General features: G+C 39.2%; 1 protein-coding gene, 1 long non-coding RNA gene and 1 other non-coding gene across 4 annotated transcripts in view; 2 read left to right on the plus strand and 1 right to left on the minus strand.

Moving 5' to 3' along the window:
- The first annotated feature begins 1,344 nt into the window (after positions 1 to 1,344).
- On the plus strand, positions 1,345 to 1,477 carry LOC114238999 (small nucleolar RNA SNORA18). Its single transcript, XR_003624213.1, has one exon. It is a non-coding gene; the product is annotated as a small nucleolar RNA SNORA18 (small nucleolar RNA).
- Positions 1,478 to 6,966: 5,489 nt separating this feature from the next.
- LOC102999588 (uncharacterized) lies at positions 6,967 to 10,938 on the minus strand. Its single transcript, XR_451817.2, has 3 exons — positions 10,823 to 10,938; positions 8,430 to 8,539; positions 6,967 to 7,464 (listed from the first exon to the last, which is right to left on the minus strand). It is a non-coding gene; the product is annotated as an uncharacterized LOC102999588 (long non-coding RNA).
- ARHGAP18 (Rho GTPase activating protein 18) overlaps positions 10,609 to 15,026 on the plus strand; it is a 127,172-nt gene continuing 122,754 nt past the window's right edge. For both annotated transcript variants that reach the window (XM_007190835.3, XM_007190836.3), the window contains exon 1: positions 10,609 to 10,774. In XM_007190835.3, coding sequence (XP_007190897.2) covers positions 10,662 to 10,774 — 113 coding nt within the window. In that variant the 5' untranslated portion in view covers positions 10,609 to 10,661. The remainder of the gene's footprint in view (positions 10,775 to 15,026) is intronic.

Below are 15,026 nucleotides of genomic sequence, written 5' to 3' on the forward strand. Positions count from 1 at the left end.
AATGACCTAGTGGATCTCTCTCTCCATCTTTTTCCTCCCATCCCTGCTATTTACAGCTACCATAATGTTCTTCCTTCTAGTATAGGTGATTTCATTGCTCTCTCAGTAACCTTTGATTAATCCCCACTGCCTATGGGCTATAGACTAACTAGTTGCAAGGTACTGGAAGTCCCTAAACATCTGGTAGGAATTTATATATTTTTATGTTTAATCTTCCTATCCTGTCTCCCTTTTCCCATTTGCATTCTTCACAGCACTTTGGCTATGAACACACCTTGACTTTGTACAAGCAGTCATCCAGGACCTGTGCCTTCACCTCTTTTGTTCTCTCTCCTTGTAAAAAGCCATGTTTTAACCCACCCTAATTCAAGACCTAATGGGTTGTTATTACTTGATGTGTGTTTAATACTATTTTCTTTGATTGTAAAATAATCAATGTTTAATACAGAAAGCTTGGGGGAAAATTACATGTGCACATTAATTGTGCCCTCTTCTTTGAAACCTTAATAGATCTTGGAATTATTTACCTCCTATGAGTTGTTCCCTTAGCATTTGGGTATGCTTTATTTTTGCATTTACTATACAGTACACATTTGTCCATCCTAGCTAAAAATGAACTCCTGGGGGCTGGGTTGTATCTGACTCATTTATACCTCTCTTAGGTTATCTATTTGAAGGCAGCCAGTGGCTATGCAATATAACCCCGCATGTGACTTTAGTGGTGAAACCATGGGCTGTTGCAGAATTATATTTCTTTTAGAGGCAGGCCTGCTAGTCTTCTTCAAAGTACCCCAGCAGGCCATTGCTGGTGTCTAGTACCTGCTCTTGGGACATTTGAGGAGTCTCTGTTGGGCTCATTTTGTGCCTCTAGTTCACATGGAGGTGGTAGAATGTCTGCTCTGGACTAAAACGTTTGAAAAAGTCTTTTTAAGTGTTTGATGGTACCTCTATCAAGTTTCTTTTTATTATCCTCTAATATATGAATGCTTATAACAGACTGCATGGCAGTCTCTCTTGAAAGAAGACAACTCCTAGAGGGCTCTAACCATTTCGCTTTGTTTTCTCTAAGTGTTTACTTGTTCACCACAGCTTTATTTTGATGATCTTTGCAAGTATTACTTTTGAGAGGGGCAGACTGGTAGTAAGGAGAATTCTGATACATGTCTCATTTTTGTTACCAAAATGTGACTCTGTTGCCTCAACTTGAGTGCTTGATAACTTACAGTGGTAGAAATTTCAAGAACATCACAGAGTGTGATTTAAACTCAAGTCTTGGAAGGTTATATTCAGCTTCTGGAAAAATTTTAAAAAATCACTTCTGTTTAAGAGGAAGAGGCAGTGTGATATAGGGTGTGTTAGAAAGAATAACCTTTTCTGTAAACCTGCATCGTTGGAAACGCCTCATAGATTAACTGTGTGGTTTCCTTTACTCATAGAACTACGTGTTAGATCTGTGGGAAAGAACTACAAGACAGAGCTGCCAAACTATGGAAACTATGAAAAACCTAACAAACTTTTTATCTTAGGTATTGGCATATCCCAATGATCTGTACTGTTTCTAGGGTGTGATGGCTTAGGAGTGAATATGATTTGAACCTAATACATTTTTAGAGGGTGTCAAATTCAGAACCAGGCAGATCCATCGCCTGACCCTAAACATGGTCCTAAAGTAAATCGCTTGAGGAAATTGGATCCCAAAGATTACAGGTGGGGAATTTTGAAGTGTGTCCATATTTCATTGGAGATCAAAGAAGCCTAACTAAAAGAATTGTGGGCTGACTCACACGATAACTTCTTTTTGAAAGGGCTATTTTATCTTGAAGATTATGAGTTTGGAGGAACTAAGGTGATTGGCAGTGGAAAGAATCAGAACATGTGAAATTCCTTTAAAATTTATTGACTTAAATAACTTTGTGTTACACATAATTAAAAAAAAAACCTTTACACTTTGTGCAAAAAAAAAAAAAAAAAGAATAACCTACCTTTGTCACACTCTCTTCCTGCATTTCTTCTGGCATGCGAATTTGTGATAAAAGCTGTTCTTCATGAATATATGCAGTCTACAGTGTTTGTGGGCATTTGATGTATATGTAAAATGTATTGTGACATACTTGGAGGGGTGATGACTGGAGGGAATTTTATTATATTTATTGTTACTTATTAATCCATACCTGCAGGAATGTGACATATCTAATATTAAACATATAATTTCACTATCGGGAAAGAAAGAATATGTATCGTACATACTTTTAAAGGAAAATACAAAAATAAAATATAGTTAGCAGGAAGACAGGTTGATGATGGAAAATAATGTATTTTCTACTTTATGTAGTGGAATTCAAATTTTTTCACTATTTGAATTGTAGAGAACCTTCTGGATTTTGGGGGGTGGGCAGGTGGGATAGAAATTTTAAAGACATTATTTAGGAGTGATTCACAAGAACCAGATGTCAGTTCTGATAATCGACATTTTGATTGAGCCAGGAATTGTGTGTTGAGGCAGTGTCTGAACTTGAGCAGTTTATACTGTAAGAAAGTACATATTCTGGTGGCAGGATATGGCGTTTTCCTCAATTGTTAGAGTCCTGAGTCTGTAACCATCTGCCTGACAGCTTTTGCCTAACCTTTTGTTCCATAGCAGCTGCTTTTATAACAGAAGTAGTTTGTAGTAGCTATAGATAACCTCTGGACAACCTCAACACTGTAATTTTTAGTCTGTTTTAAAATTTCAGAAAGCCCAAATCCCCATGATTATAGCTATGTTCTTTGAGCCTTTGTAACAAGTCAGCTAGCCAAATTATTAAATAGAATGAAGGCAAATAACTCTCTTAGATATTTTCAGAGCATATTTCAGGAGCACAAACAATTTGGGGCTAGGATATTATGTGAGTAGCGCTTTCTCAATTAGCATTTGGATGAAAATCATTTATAGTAATGTCTAGAGCAATGGTTCTTCATCTTTTCTGGAGGCATATTGAGAATTCTGGAGGCATATGGACTCTGGTTCCAAAAAAAAAAAATCAGTATACACAATTATACTACAGTTGTTTTAAATAATTTACTTATTTCATTGGAAATTTATTCTTTCACAGCAAAATAAATTTCCAATGAAAGAAACAAATTATAACCAACAAAGCAAATTCATTAAACCCAATGAAGTCAGTATATTATACTATAATTTTGCAGAGACAGAATGCTTTATTTCAATGATTCTAGATTGCATTAAGTGTAAAACAAATCAAGTTAATAGTGTTTTTTTTTGGAAATAAATGTCACCATATAAAAAGTCTGATTTCAAGGTAATACTAATTTTAAAAATGTTAAAATCTGTTTCTTAAAATTGAGAGAATATGGTCTAAACTTTTTTAACCAGGAACTATGACTCACTTATTTGAAAAAAAAAATTAATGGTTATTTCCAAAAAGCAAAAACAAAATCGCAACTGGTCAAACAAGAAACAAAGCAAATTCTTCCCAAAATAAATTTTAATAAAAAGGCTGTTTTTCTACAAAGTAATGTACATAATTTCTTTTATATATAATTCCTTTGATTTTATTTTGATAACAATTCCTGAAAACTCCGGTTCTCAAAGACATGTGGTAGCAGCATAGAAAATCAGAATTCATATAACTTGCTTTGCTGGACACAGGCCTGTGTCAATACAGGCCTATCAAGAATTCTCTGAGACCCTGAGTTGAAGTCGTGTTAGAAAGTGAAGAATTGTTAACTCTCTGATTCATCTGAGTAGAAGCAACTTGAAAAAGAGTTCTCCTGAGATTTTTGCTTGTAGAGAAATTGAGAAGTTGTTGTCCTTCTCTATATCAGCATTCAATTATGGCATTCAAAAATTTGTCTAGTATTTCAATTTCTGACTCTGTGGACATGGTAGCTACTTGTCCAAAACAGCTCTGCTTGTTCTACAGCTTTAAAAATGAAAATATTTGCTATTCAACTGACCAGACGTAATTACTTTTAAATGAACCAAACTCCCTGATTAAATTCCTCTATGAGATTATCTTGAGGGTTTTCTTAAAAACAAAAAAAAAACAAAGAAAAACTTCCCCATGAAATACAGTCAAACATATCTAGACATTGTTTGGAAAACTAGTGAAGCCCTGTGCAATCAAAAGAATGGTAATATTTTTCTATTATCTCTTGACACCACCTTTTGAAAAGTTAGTGGGCAATGTCCACGCTCTGGTGATGTGGACAATTTACATGGTTCTAGAATAGTTTTTGCCACCAGTGTGTGCACATGTAGAGAGCACTAATCCATATTGACATATGAATCTAATTTCTTCACCCCAGAAAGCAAAACCAGGGGTGTTGCCCAACATTCTATGTGCTCCTTCTGTAAACTGATCAATAGGACTTTTTTTTCCAGTAAAATTATGCTTTACCATTTTTGGAGATATTTCTAACCTTAGAAATTTCCCAAAGGGCTTACAAAATAGAAAATTCTTCTTTGATAGCATCTGTCTGTGCAGTTTTAGCAAGTATTTTGGTCAATAAAGAGAATATAACTACTCCAGGACCTACTCTAAAACTTTAAGAAATAAAATGAAAAGTTAGTAATTTTAGTTAAATAAAAACTAAAACTTCAATAGAACTATAGTGCTTTCCTTAGATATTCAGCTTCCCTAAGTCTTCCCCAATCATTATGACTTCTTTTACTTGACAAGGAGATAAACATTCTTTGTAATCTACTTCAGTTCAAGGCTTTTGTACTGGGGCAAGTCTAAGTACTGCTATACTTCTAGATATTTCAAATTGTCTTGTTAATAAGCAAAATACTACCTTTCCAGAATGTACCTACCTCCAGAATACACTTCACTCTTCTTGACTTGGTGCTCCTAAATGCAAGTGTTCGTAACACGGGCCCCGTTGTATTCAGCAATGAAGAGAAAACCAAAGGAAAGTTTAGGGTCATTGCTTTTACTTATCGTGGCTAATTTCCAGTTGAGGCTAGTGTTTACGTGAGGTGGATTTGCCATGAAGCTAAATGAAGTTAAACCTCCAGTCTTGCTCTTGCAAACCCCCTTCCAAAGCCCCGTGTCTAAGAAATTCTATAACTTTAGGGCCTATAAACCTAGATCTGTCTTTGCCTTAAAAAATTATTTAATTAAAAGATAAAGGATGTTTATAATCATAATGGCCAGAGGACTTTCATTTCTATCAGCGGAAACAATTTTAGATATAGCATAATGGTGATGACCTTGTACAGTAGGATGTATACTGTGTCTCAGTCCTCTAGTAATCTGACATAAAAAAGAAGTTTCAAAGTACCAGGAAAAAACTAATATGTTTGAGTCTGCCTGAATGTTCATCTCCACAGCATTGCATTTACATCAGTATTCCATTTGGTTAAACACTTCACATGTGCTGTAGATTATTTTACCTGATTAATTAGCCATGTGGACTTTTTCATAAACAAAATAGAGTCAGTTCCAGGACACCTGTGACCTTTACAGTGTTTAAGCGCACAGTCTCAATGGTCATATAAACTCAGGTTTACACGTCCTAGTTCTGCCACCTGCTAGTGGGGTGACCTCACATTCCTCATCTCTAAGGTGGGCAGAATTCTAATATTTCTCTCTCAGGCTTGTTGTGACAATTAAATGAGAGACTCTGTGTACCACGTCTAGCAAAGAGCAAGCATTCGAACGTTAGGTAGTATTATTTATTGGTAGTAAACTCTTAACTGTAGGATCTTTTCCAGATGTTTGCCAAGAAGCCTAAATTAGCCTCTGGCAATAGCAGTTAGAAATCATTCCAGGCATGGCTAGTATTTTCTCCCTGGAGGAATAGTTAAGAAAATAACTTTGAGAATAATGCAGAAATTTTTAGAGCTGTCCAGAGAGAGGGAAAAGGCTTTTTCCTTGTTGCTCCAGAGACAGAATTAGTAATAATGAAGGCAATTTCCAAGGGAGTAAGTTTACATTCTGTGTACAGAATAATTCTCCGTCACAGCTCCTTATTACAGAATTGGCTTACTTGCAAGCTCACAGAATTATTCCTACAAAAGCTTGATATAACATCAGGTAGGAGGTATTAGAACACTCCCTCTTCATTAGTTAATGCTGCTGTATGATAGGTTTTATCACCTATGTAAAACTTTAACTTCACAGTTGATGATTAAGTTATTCAAGTTCTTGTTATACTATTGTAAGCTGAGTTTAGCTTTGCCGATTGAAAGGTCAGTTTTCACGTTGCACTGTGTCCCTATACAGGCTTCCAATGATCTTACAGTGTTTGAGTATAAACATTCTCCTTAGTTAATTCCATTTAAAGTGACAGAAACCAATTAAGAAAATATTAGATAAATATGTTCATCTGTTGCAGTTTTGGTACCCTGCAAATATAATTCCATACTACTAAGTAGGCTCCTAAATCAAAATATGAAAACCAGTTAATACATTCTTTAATACTACTAGCTCTGAGGCTAAGAATTTTTTTTTTTTCATTATTTTTGAACATGGCTGTCAAATTATCTGAGGCTGCAGTGCTATCTCCACCCTATTTTTAACAACGGATTTGGGTATGTAAATTACAGCTTCCTTTTTCCTCCCTAGGTCATCCAGTTAGTCCCATTTGAAGGGAATGAATGAAATGAATGTTTAAACTGTCTTGATGTTGTTAATGACTTTGTGAGATGTTTCATAACAGGAAAGTCTTTGGCATGCAGTGAGTAGCTTGGAATATTAACATCTTCAAGGACGTTAGGTTCTCAGTGTTTGTTTAAAGTGGTTGCAGAAGAGAGTAAAATAATACCTTTTTTTTTTGTTTTTTTCATAAAATGTATCTCTATGAGGAAGGGTATGAGGGACAGACTAGCTAATTCTTGGTAGGGTTTTAGGTTTGAAACAGGAGTAGCCTTTCAAGAAACCATTTAAAAAAAAATAAATTTATATATTTATTTTTGGCTGCATTGGGTTTTCGTCACTGCGCGTGGGCTTTATCTAGTTGCAGCAAGCGGGGGCTGCTCTTCGTTGCAGTGCACAGGCTTCTCATTGCAGTGGCTTCTCTTGTTGCGGAGCGTGGGCTCTAGGCGCACGGGCTTCAGTAGTTGTGGTGCGTGGGCTCAGTAGTTGTGACTCGTGGGCTCTAGAGCGCAGGCTCAGTAGTTGTGGCGCACGGACTTAGTTGCACCGCGGCATGTGGGATCCTTCCGGACCAGGGCTCGAACCCATGTCCCCTGCATTGGCAGGTGGGCTCTTAACCACTGTGCCACCAGGGAAGCCCCTCAAGAAAGCATTATGGTAGTAAGGTTTGCGTCCGTGATGGTCATAAGAAAATTCTGAAAGTGGTTTTTCATCTATTGAATACTTGAGCCTATATTTGAAGCTAAGTACACCAGGATACAAGCCTGCCAGCTGTCTCCCTGTGACAGGCAACATTCTCAGACCAGTAACAACTGGGCTTATTAGGAGGAAAGGAGGAGGAGTCCAGAGGATTTCCATGTACCTGAAAGTTAAATTAGCAGGATTCAAATTTTATGTACCAAGCTATGTAAATCAATTTGTGCCACATTTTATTTTATGCCTCACAAAAATTAAAAAGCTTGGCTACTATGAACCCAAATACTACTTTGAGCTAGTAAAATAGTTTCATTTTGATTTATACATTGTGATTTATTTGTTATTAAACAAATGGAGAGACTATAGTCAGGCAAAAATATAACTTAATCATCATTTTGGCTAAGACTGGACAAAAGCTCCCTGTATCATAAATTGTCTCATGAGAGCTGGCAGCGCTCATGGCTGTCAATGGGCATGTGTGACACTGACTGAGGATATAGCAAAGGAAGAAGAAAAAATAGAAAAATAAAGAAGATAAAAAGGAGGTCCAGGGAAGTAAGGGAAAGGATGGTGTGGGATGAAGAGAAAAACAGAGAAGTAAAGAGTTTTTAAAAGCTAGAGTGTAGGGCTTCCCTGGTGGCGCAGTGGTTGAGAATCTGCCTGCCAATGCAGAGGACACGGGTTCGAGCCCTGGTCTGGGAAGATGCCACATGCCGTGGAGCAACTAGGCCCGTGAGCCACAATTACTGAGCATGCGCGTCTGGAGCCTGTGCTCCGCAACAAGAGAGGCCGCGATAGTGAGAGGCCCGCGCACCGTGATGAAGACTGGCCCCCGCTTGCCACAACTAGAGAAAGCCCTCGCACAGAAACGAAGAACCAACACAGCCATAAATAATAAATAAATAAATAATTAAAAAAAAAAAGCAAAGCACAAAACTCACTGTTTAAAAAAAAAAAAAAAGCTAGAGTGTATGGCCTACCAATAATTGTAGAAGGTAGTGATTCTTGGTTTTTGTTTTTGTTTTTTAAATCTCAGAGCAGCTACGTAAAAAAGAAGGGTGAATGTGGGAACATTAATCATTTTTCCACATAAAGACATTAAAAAGAAATCATACACTCCAGTCAACTTACCTTCTGCCTCTCTTCCTGTGCTTTTCATCTTGCCTGAACTGGTAAACATCGCATCATAGGATCATACTGGTAGGTCCGTGAGGATCACTTGTCTGATATTACCAATTTAACTAAAAAAAAAAAATTACTGTACTTTCTAAGGACACATTAAATTCATTCAGTTCTTTACCAATCAGCATTCACTGAACACCCGCTATGTGGAAGGTAAGTTAGATGTGGAAGGCCCAGAAAGGAATGACAGGGGGGCCAGAGGGAATGGTGTCTGGCAGAAGAGATGGAGAGACTTGTGTGGGTAAGGGAGCAAGAATGTTCAGTACTGTACACAAAGGTTTGGAACTGGTTCTGTTAGCAATGGGGAACCAGTGGAAGTTTTATGGGGAGACATCAGTAGGGCTGTGCTTGGGTGTGCTAATAATGTACCATATAATTTAGAGGAGGAAGCAAGAAAATGAGTTAAAGCATTGTTGTAAGATTGGAGTTAAGATCTAATTACAGGGTACAGAGAGGATTTAGGTAGTGGGGACAGAAAGGAGACAATGGGTAGAGCCCAGTGGAGGTATTAGTTGATAAGCAAAGGTTGACCAACTACTTGTGGAGTGGGGAGGGAGGAAGCTGTAATAAACTCTTTTTTAGGAAGACTTGTAAATGGGAGTTCACAGCAGATACCAAAGAGGATTTAAAAAAATAATAATAATTTTTTGATACTTTAAGAGTGTGTAAGTATGAATAAAGTATTTATTTCTCATGATCATTTTAAATAATAAAAAAGTATAAACAGTATGTTTACGGAATGATGAAGTTGAAAACTTATTTATGAGGAAGTTTAGATACAAATACTGATAGACCGTAAAAACCAACAACAAAAACCACTTCCATTCAGGCTACTAGATATATAGAGGAGCGTAGAATTTTTTAGAGGAGAGAGGACAGAAACATCTCATATTTTTCATAACTTTTGTGCTTGTTTCCTTATCTTCAGGACAAAGAACAGGATGGTGGCTAAAAAGAATGGAATTTAGCCTAGAATTCTGGGCAAATCTAGCTTCTGGCACAGAACAATTGTGTTATCTTAGACAAGGTACTTAATCTGCCCCTCAGCCTCACTTTCCTGCAGATGAGAATGATACCCATGTTATAAGGTGTGTTTGTGTGTGAGAGAAACAGACAGAGGGGGGAGGGGGAGAGGAAGGAGGAGGAAGAGGGAGGGAGGAAGAGAGAGAGAGAGAGAGAACTGAACTGAATTGAATGAGATAATACATGTAAAACACCTGTCACAAAGAGAGCCTGGCATATAGTAAGTGCTCAACAAATAATAGTAAGTACTTTTTTTTTTTAATTCTCTGCAGTGCCATTTAACAGTTTTGGTAGATGGGTCTCTTTTTGGTACTGAAGGGTATTTTGTTAAAACAAAAGGTAAACTTGGCATTGGCTATGTGAAAGAAGATGGTATTCTAGGTACACATCTTTTTTATGAAGACATTTTAGACTCGACACAACAGGTAGCCTTTCTCTCTCTCTCTTTTTTTTAAAAATATTTATTTATTTAGGCTGTGCCGGGTCTTCCTCGGGGAGAGCGTGCTTAGTTGTGGTATGTGGGATCTTAGTTCCCTGATCAGGGATTGAACCTGGGCCCCCGGCCTTGGGAGCTCGGGGTCCTAACCACTGGACCACCAGGGAAGTCCCCAGGAAGCCTTTCTTGTCACCTGTATGACACAGTTTTGCTGGGCATGTTGATTGGGTTTTGCTATGGTTAATTTTAACGCTGACCTTGAAGGGGCTAAGAAGAGCCCTTACTCCCGTTGCATGAGGTAGCAGAAATTATCAGATGGAAACAGGAATTACGAAGGGAAAAAAAGGCTCTGCAGTAATTCATTGTTTCCTAACCAAGACGGCTTGTGCTTACAACGTTGAGAGGCGGCTACAACGTGGCCGTTTAATCAGATCAGAATAACCCGGGAGTGGGAGCAACTAGTACCCCCGCCACCCCCCACCCCTTAACTGCAGCCTCTCGGACTGGGGTTGTCCCCGGGCTGCGGCCACGCTCTGAGTCACCAGTCTCCCCCTTGGAGAGTCGGCGGCCCAGCGCCGGAGAGGCCCCGCCCCTCACTTGTGAATCGCTGGCCTTGGTGGGAGGAGCCGGCCGATGCTAATGAGCCGAGTTGCCGGGAGAGCCAGGAACTTCTTTCCCCTCCTCTGTGTCAGAATCGCAGAAATTATGCCCCTTCTCTCACCATGAGCTGGCTCTCCAGTTCCCAGGGAGTTGTTCTCACTGCCTACCACCCCAGCGGCAAGGACCAGGCCCTGGGGGGGAACCATGGCAAGGGAGGGGAGGAAGCCACCACGAGGTAAGCCCGGGCACCCGAAAGCTAGAGAACAAAACAAAGCCCTCTTACCTGCTCCGGGGAAAAAAGTGACAGGGAAGTTAGTGTGGGGAGAAAGGAACCAAAAGCCACAGGTCGCGCCTAACCTCGTGCAGCAGCAGAAATCTTTGGCTGGGGTTTTCTGTACTTTGCACCTCACCTAATCCTGAAACCGCCTCTACGATGACTGGTGAAGACGGATAGGAAGGAACTGGGGCGATGGCTGTCAGGCTCCTTGCTCAGCAGGTGCATTTGCAAATGCTGAAAGATCAAATAACTATATTTGAAACACTTCCTGTGAGTTGGAATTCTTGAATGGGCTCAAGGCCCAGCCACTGGAACTGCTGCTTGGGAACGGCGCCAACAAGCAGGAGGGCTGTTCGCTGTATTCTACAATCTGCTGTTGTTACATTGTGATTCTTTTCCCCCTTCTTCTGGCTGAAAGCAAACTTCTTAGGCAGAAAGCCCAAGACACTGGCCTGGGGCAGTAGATTTCACATTCTTTGGCATATGTAGATTGTTTTGTTGGTGGGGGAGCTTTCAAAAAGGTTTTGTCAGGAAGTAGTACTCTGCTGCTAGAGTGACCTGTGGTTAATGTTAAATCACTTTATAGGCAGACAGGGCGAATGTTCTATAGACCACTGAGGCGCAAAGAGTACCGTCTATCTGTGTACTTTGTTCTGTTTTTCCAAGCCTTTACCCCCCCCCCTCCTTTCCTTAATGACCTTCTCACTAGCTGAACATTTTTACCTCCTGTCTTAGATATAAATTGTAAATATTGGCCTAGAAACTTGCAAACAGCAAATGCTAACCTAATAGGGTAGGATACTAAATTAGTTATCAGTAAGCACATTTCCTCCTTGATGTTTAATGTGATAATAAAACTTTCTTTGTTCTTTTGTGACTTATGCTTATGCCTTAAGCTGGAATAATGCCTTCTTTCATTTGTTTTAAAATCCCCAGATGTGGAGGAGGGGAATAAAAATCAAAGGAATGGCTGTAATACTCTGCGCTAGATTCCCAGGCTGACCAGAATTTTTCCTCACATTGCAACCGCCATATGTATTCCATTGACTTAATTCATTTCCAAAGATAAAAGGGATTTGCTGCTTGTGCTTTGGACGTGTTATTTTATTTTGTGTGAGAGGTCATAAAGTGTTTTCATCCATTTTTTCTGTAGCACACTAACGAGATAGTAACCTTTCAGCAGTAAGCAGACTGCAACGCCAACCCCTTACTGTCTGTAACTTGGACTCCACTTGACGGTCAAAACTGCCAGAATTGTGCAGACTTAGCACATTCTCCAGAGACTTTACTCTGGGATGGCCTGAGGATCTGAGCTGAATTTTGGATCTTGATTGTGAGAGTGAAAAGAACCTTAGGGACTTTGAGTCCTGACCTCTCATTTTTACCTTGAGGACTCAAACCCAGGGATTAGACTGCTGCAAGGTCTCTTGTCGTGGGGCTTTGCTTGGGGCTGCATATTGAGACATGGAGCCTTTATCCGATGTTTGCAGTTTTGAAGCCTGTTGTGGGTGGCCTATACTTGAGTGGGTTGAGAGAACAAAAGAGAGGAACAGGGCATTCTCAACCTTGTCCAGAGCAGAATCATTCTCAACCTAGGCTAGCGCAAAATCGAGAGGGTGTAGGGTGGGCAGCTGCTCATACAGCGAGCGCACTCCAGGGAGTGGTAGCGCCAGACCTGTTCCCAAGTGCGTCCCCCACTGGCTGCCATATTGCTTGCCCATACTGGCCCCAAATTCCTACCACTGAACTAGAGTCCTAGGCTGGAGAAGATGGGAGCCTTGGTTTGAGGGCTGGGGGGGGGGGGGGAGGAGAGAAAAGGGACAGTCCTTATTGGCTTTTACCCTTAAGCATGGAATCATTTATCAGATAAGCTTAGTGTTTCTTTGGGAGGCACCTTCTGTAGCCTGGAGAGGTTGAGATATTGCTATTGGGGCGGAAGGGGGGTGGTGGTGGGAGGAGGGATTTGAGGGTGGGATGGGATCAGGAGCCATCCTTTAAAGATGGTGGTGAGGGAGTGGGGCACAGGGCTTCGGCTCTGGCCCGAGGTTGTCGGCTTGTACTTGAAGCATTGGCAAGCTGCCCCGACGTGCAAGTTTGGTGGTTGATGCCTATTTTAAAAAGCTCTTCAAAAGCCAAAACCAAACCAAAACAAACTGTGAAAAAGAGACAAAAGTTAGACTCTTGTGTTCCCATCCACATATTTAGCAGTTGTTGAAGGGAGCACAGAAGTCTAATTTGGCTTATTGCAAGACTTTGTCTCCTGAATAATATGCACTTTGATGAACTACTTAATCAAATGTTTAGTTCAATAAGATGAGCTCATGTATATGCCATTTGATAAGTATAAATGATTATGTATATGATTTAGGATATTTATAGAAAGCATTTGAGTTTTAGCCCTATGTTACCAGGTCCTTTTTTTTTTTATTGTTGTTTTGGTCTTTGGGGAAGCTGGGATAGTAGGGAATTAATACTTTTGTAAGTTATCTGTTAGTCTAAAATTCCCTCCATTCCATTCCATTCCATTCCATTATCCCTCTTTATCAGGACACATTCATTGGATACCTGATTAAGGAATTCTTCCTACTCATGGTTAGACCCTCTCAAATATTTACAGAATTCTGTTTTCAATTTTTTTTGTTATATTTCTTCTTGAAAACATTAGGATTTGAAGAAATATGCTATCATTAGTTGTTCTGACTGACTTGTGCATAGTCAAATGTTTCCAGAAGAAACCCACTTTTTATGAGTAGCTATATTTATAAGACTTTATTTACTTGTTAATTTTCAAGTAGGTTTCTTAATGTTTACTTTTGCAAAGCAGTTTTTCAAAGAATACTGCATTTTGTCTATTCTTACTGTTTTCCCTTGACTTTCCCGTCATTTTAAGAAAAACTATTCTGTTTGCTTCCTATCAGTTTTTGCTAATATTTGATCAATATTAATGTCAAATGGTATTTTTCTTCTTATTAAACCTTTTAACTCTAGTTTCGTCTGAGATGTTTTTATGTCTTCTATGAGTAAATGTATAGCATTCATCATGTAAGATCTTGTTTTGTTGACCCCATTTGCCATTGGTGTTGGGCAAGCAGAACCAAGAGGCACTAGGTCATGATGACATAAAGCCTGAAAATCTGGGTTCGGGGGCCAGGCTGCGTGGGGTCACATCCCGATTGACTCTCCCACTCATTCTCAGTGTGGCCTTGGAAGGGTTATTTAAATCTCTACCTGTAAATTGAACTTCATATTAGTGTTCACTTCACTGAGAGGATTAAGTGGGATGATCCCCGTGTAAAGCCCGTAGAACAGTGCCTGGTTTATGGCTAGCTGCTGCTTGCTTTCACACGAGATACAGAAAAGGAAAGAACTTATCAAGCTTTGTGGCATGTAACATATTTTTCCTCATTTCAGAAGCATTTTCACAAATACCGTTTTGTCACGTGTTAAGAAACATGGGCATGATCCTTATGCTTAACTAAAAATGGCATAACTGAAAATTAACCATTATGTAAAAGTTCAGGCCTGGAAGAGGGCTGCCATCTTCTCGTGTCTTTCTTTTATGTGAATTTACAGCATTTAAAAAAACCTATGTACTGTATCATGAGTTCTTTCCTTCTGAATTTGTGTGTTATCTGAAATTATATATATTTTTGGTGAAGGTAGGGTGGCGAAGAGTTGTTATATTGCAATTATGTCATAAGTGAACGACTGTTTCTTTTTATTTTTCCTAGCCTTATCATTGAAGGCATGATTCCTCATTCTAATTTTGCAGGAGTTAGTGACCAAATGCATTTTTAACCTGTCCATATGGATAATTGTTTTCTAGATCAATCTAGTCCTCCATGTGCTGGCATAAGAGTACTTTCTAAAAACTGATTTTCTTTACTGTGTCGTTTAGAAGCCCTATTCATAATTTTCTCTTGAATTGTTAAAAGACACACCCAGTATTCTAACTGGGCAGGTCTTACCTTTATTTAGAGTTATGTGATACTTGCCTTTTAACTGCCCTCATCTGTGAGGCATGTGATTTTTGTGGGCCTGTTTAAAGTTATCTTCATGGGACATATATTAGGTGTATGCCTTTTCAAATATAAGGATTTATAAATCTCAAGAACCCACCTTCTTAAAAAAAAAAAAAAAACCTGCTGAAAACTTTCCTTGCCTTCCACGGTCCCCTTACTTCTTTCATCGTCCACCTTTGTTTTTCTTT

This window comes from Balaenoptera acutorostrata, chromosome 14 (genome assembly GCF_949987535.1).
Source record: "Balaenoptera acutorostrata chromosome 14, mBalAcu1.1, whole genome shotgun sequence".
In the NCBI taxonomy this organism is placed as follows: Eukaryota; Metazoa; Chordata; class Mammalia; order Artiodactyla; family Balaenopteridae; genus Balaenoptera; species Balaenoptera acutorostrata.